We start from the raw sequence: 4,706 nt of genomic DNA, 5'->3' as shown, positions 1-4,706 counted from the left end.
CGACACCTATGAATCGACAAGAGGAGCAGGAATGGTCTGCGTGTATCCAAACTGCCACACGACCCTCTCTGGTCGGTAATAAACAGCAACAGGCCCCCAGCGCAAGAGACCGGAATAGCATGATATGACATGGAAGTCCCGGACCGGTCGGTGTTCCCCATACGGGATTCAACAGACATCCAGAATCCGAAGTCGGTCCAGGCGCTCCCTGTACGCCGGTGTACTTATGTTCTTCACGGTCTTCTTCGTCGCAATCCACCTACACGCACGCGAGGAATCCTCATCGTATTCCTGATCAGCAGTGGAGTCCGCAACTGAGGGAAAGTGCTCGTAAATCCAGCACTACAGATGTAACATCATAATGATAAACATTAATAAAGAAAGTCTAACAAAATTTAAAGTTGAACATTGTTGAACCTCAACGAATGAAAAACATATTTGTTACCTGCAGTAGTGTGATGTAACCGCCAAGCTGTCGGTTGTGGCTGATAAAGGCATCGTTCATCTAGTCGTACATATGCACTAGAGCAGCCACTCCCCAAGCGTACCTTCCCGTCATACTAAGGTCACGAAGGGCGTCCAAGTACACAACATGCACATTGGTTGCACTCTTGTTAGCAAATAGAGTGCAATCCAGAAGATGAAGAAGATATGCGCAAGCCGCAACTGTCCAATGACCTGCCTGACAACGACACTCCTATATATCACATACCCATTGCAGGCATACGTACGGTCCACGACACTAGGCTGTCTCAACCCTGGCAGACTTTACAGAGACCATCAATAAGTCCACCAGCATCTGAACCGCATCGTCCACGTGCAAGGGCTGAAAGGCGTGCAAGTCGCCAACCACGGGCAGATGGAGAAGCGAGGAGACGTCGTCCAGCGTGATCGTGAGCTCTCCCACCGGGAGATGGAAACTAGACGTCTCCCGGGGCCACCGCTCCACAAATGAGGACAAAAGTCTCTGATCGTCGGTGTCTACCGAACACGCGATCAGAGGACTTAGTCTTGTCCCAACAACGAGTCCCTCAATGGCAGGGACAAGCTTGCCTAAACTATGGACCTTCCTCCCGTGAGAGGATAACTTCAACTCAGGACGCTCCTGAATTGAAGTATAAAGGAACGCAAAATTCGTTAAAATCATCATTTAAAGGAAAACTAATTTCAGTCATAAAGTATAATTTACAAGTAACTAAAAATAAATATTATAAATACCTCTCCCGTCCATACGCTGCAAGCAACGTGTTCCCCATACTGGGTCAACACGGATGGGTCGCTCGGACCACCCGGAAATCCCTCATGCTCATCCTCAGTAGCCTCCGCGCCTGTGTCCATAGGAATGTTTGCCACAATATCCTCAGAATCAACTGGTGCCATCGGCTCATCCGGAAATACATCAGCCTCAACATCTGGCGCAGGGACCACTGGCTCATCGTGCGTCGCAGTCACAATGACTTGCTGCCTCCGTGCGGATGCGGTAGGTCATCGACGCTGCAGAGCATCATCAGAATCATCACGATCTCCTCTGCTCACACCTCTGCCAGTAACGTGACCTAAGACACGACCTAATCCTCTGGTCCTAACCATGATCTGTAAATGAGTACTGCAAATTCAATCACTGATTTCATTCACTCAAATTTCATCGGTCTAACGCAAATTTCATTGACTCAAAGTCATGCAAGTTGTCAGCCTTTCATTGATTGTAGGACATGTATGTGAAGAAAGGCTACACATGTCTCTAGATGAGTTTTGTTTTAATGCTGAAAATGGTAGCAACAGGGAAAGGATGAGGAAGAAAAACTATGAGTGTGACACACAAGTGTTCAAATCCAAGAACCTTGAGGTGGAAAGGAGAAGGAGGGAGAAGCTCAGTACTAGGCTTTTGATGCTACGGTCTTTAGTACCCATCATCACAATGCAACCACTTGAACTTCACTTTCTTAGTTTCTTATATATTCCTTTATCTAATGATTTAATTATAATTCAATTTATCGAGTTAGTTTTTATTCAGTGCACTAAATGATTGAATGGAAATTGATTATGGATCCTAATATTATTGATTTTAGATGAACAAAGCAACCATTGTTGAGGATGCCATCACCTACATCGAAATTCAGCAAAACATTGTCCAGAGTCTCAGCTATGAGCTTCATGAAATGGAAGCAACATTAGAGGAAATAAAGCGAAAGAAAGAAGAAATCGATGCTTCAGAAAAAACTAAGTTGAGATTGTAAGTTGTAACTTGAGTCAATTGGGTAGTTTGTGAACCTTAGAGTTCTTAAATGGGAAGAAGCTCTCTTTTTATTTCTAGGGCTCTTATTTCTGACCAAGTCAAAATTAGATCTTAGAAGTCTCTTGCTGCCTCAACATGCATTGTGTGTTGACTTTCCTAAATTCTAATCCAACCTAAATATGATGTACTAGACTAGACTAGAGAGTTGTTCGCAACTAACATTTATGTATCTTCCATACTCGACACCTTTGACTGAGAATGCTACCGTTCGTTCTCTTTGTTTTTTGGCACCTGAAAGGCTAAATTGTTAAGGGTTTGGGGGGTTGCTCCAATCCAAGATTGCATATCACTAATTCATCAGCAAGAATGAATCCAAAACATTTTTGTTGATGCAATTTGGTCTTGCTAATTACAAGTTGTACTTAGCTTGTGTTTTACATATGTGGAATGTTAACTTCCATACTCCACACCTTTGACAGAGAATGTTACCAACAAGGGAAATTAGGAGTCATTCCCTCATTTTTAATTAGGAGGGAGGGGGGGTGGAATACTTCTCTCTAGAGTTAATTTCTCTTATGGATGTGGTGAGAAAGTGGAGAGCTGTTTTGGGCTAATGTTCCCCTATTGTTTTGTTTTCTTGGCTAGCTAGATTCTCATCATTCTTCTATCTACTTCCATTTCTTGCCATAATAATTTTTTCAGGAATATTTTTTTAAGAATTTTCCAGTTGCTGTAAATTTAGAAGTGTAATCTTAGTACATAGCTGCAATGCTCATTAATATCCAGTCTTTGTTCTTCGTTTTCATTTAGCTATTTGATCAAGAGTGAGCTTGGTTTTTTATTTGTCACCTTCAAATAGCATAGGGATTTATTTGCTGAGGTTGTCTGGGCGTTTGAATCAGTTTTTCGATACCATATTCAGTTCTAAGTGACAATTACATAAAAGACAATTACATATTCGCATTAAATCAAATTCAAACAATTGATATTCTCCAAAATGACACTATTTATCAAATATTTAGCATACATTCATAGGTGATCCTAATAACCAAAATTCCTAATTTCAAAAAAAACTCACAATGTATCAAATATTTGACAATTTTTAAAATGAAGTTGTGAGTGTTACGGATCAAGTGATCCGTAAGCATGTTACGAATCAAGTTGATCCGGAACATGCTTACGGATCACTTGATCTGTAAACTATGTTTCAGTACTTTACGGATCAAGTGATCCGTAAGTATGTTACGGATCAAGTGATCCGTAAGTATGTTACGGATCAAGTTGATCCGGAACATGCTTATGGATCAGGTGATCCGTAAAACACACAGTAACTTTCAGATCGCGTTCTACGCCATCGCTGGCAACAATGGTGGAAAAAGGACAGGGTCACAGTGCTTACCTCGACGGTGGACGGTCACGAAGCTCCCTCGACGTGGACGGTGGCGTTGCTCTTCGCGGAAGCCTCCTCAATGCACCATGACAACCTCCTAATCACGGCAACAATGGCGGCAACCTCCTCAACGAAGAAGAAGAAGAAATCCTCTAAGGTGAAAAGAATGAAGAAGAAGTAGCAGAAAGAAGAAGCTGCTGATTGATGAGGACGTGAAGAAGAAGAAGAAGAAGCAGAAACGTATGAGGAAGAAGAAGCAGAAAAACGTAGGAAGAAGAAGCGGAAACGCGGGGCGGGAGAGAGAGAGAGTTGAGGGTTTTTTTTAAAATTATTGAGGGGCATTATGGCCTTTTCACTACCAGTGCTGGGTGCACCTAGCAGCACTCTTCTATTTTTTATTTTTGCTGTTGACTCATTCTATCACTCGGTTGTTAGATTATTGATGGCAGTTGTGAATTGGGCTTGGATTCATGCAAATTGAATGTGTGATGTAGCGGCTTGGACTTCTTTGTTGAGTGCATATGCATTCTGAGGTGAAGTTGAGGTTGCTTGAAAGTTGTTAGATCAAATGGGCCAGGGAGAACAAGTGGTTTCTTGGATTGGGAACTATTATAATATAATATTATTGATCCCTGTCATCCAAGAGAAAAAACCAAAATATCGTTAGATTCAGAGCATTTTAACTCCTATCCTTCCCCATCCCACCAATTTTTCATCCCCTTTCTTCATTCCTTTTATCTTTTCCTTTTTCCTTTTCTTCACTCATTCATTTCTTTCCTCTTCCCCTCTCTTCACTCTCTACACTCATGTTGTTTAAGTTTTGTTTTTTTTTTGCTTGTATACATAATAGAATCATGATTTCATTTTTTTAGGTTTTTGACAACACAACGAAACTATGATTTCGTCATGCTATAATTTCACCCCTTATGTAACACAACACACAACAAAATCATGCTTTTGTTGTGTTACATGTTTTTTCATGAAAAAAATGAATATGTTGTATGATTCTATTGTATTACAACAAAAGTATGATTCTGTTGTACACTCTGTAATGAAATCATACTTTCATTGTACATGTTG

General features: G+C 41.2%; 1 protein-coding gene across 1 annotated transcript; it reads right to left on the bottom strand.

The window, feature by feature from the left end:
- Positions 1 to 742: 742 nt before the first annotated feature.
- LOC114398536 (protein MAIN-LIKE 1-like) lies at positions 743 to 1,380 on the bottom strand. Its single transcript, XM_028360722.1, has 2 exons — positions 1,219 to 1,380; positions 743 to 1,105 (listed from the first exon to the last, which is right to left on the bottom strand). Exons 1-2 carry the CDS (start codon positions 1,378 to 1,380, stop codon positions 743 to 745), a joined length of 525 nt encoding a protein of 174 aa, XP_028216523.1.
- Positions 1,381 to 4,706: the final 3,326 nt, after the last annotated feature.

This window comes from Glycine soja, chromosome 19 (genome assembly GCF_004193775.1).
Source record: "Glycine soja cultivar W05 chromosome 19, ASM419377v2, whole genome shotgun sequence".
Taxonomy (NCBI): domain Eukaryota; kingdom Viridiplantae; phylum Streptophyta; class Magnoliopsida; order Fabales; family Fabaceae; genus Glycine; species Glycine soja.
The sequence above is the reverse complement of the archived record's forward strand: the minus strand, read 5'-3'. Positions and strand labels throughout refer to the sequence as shown.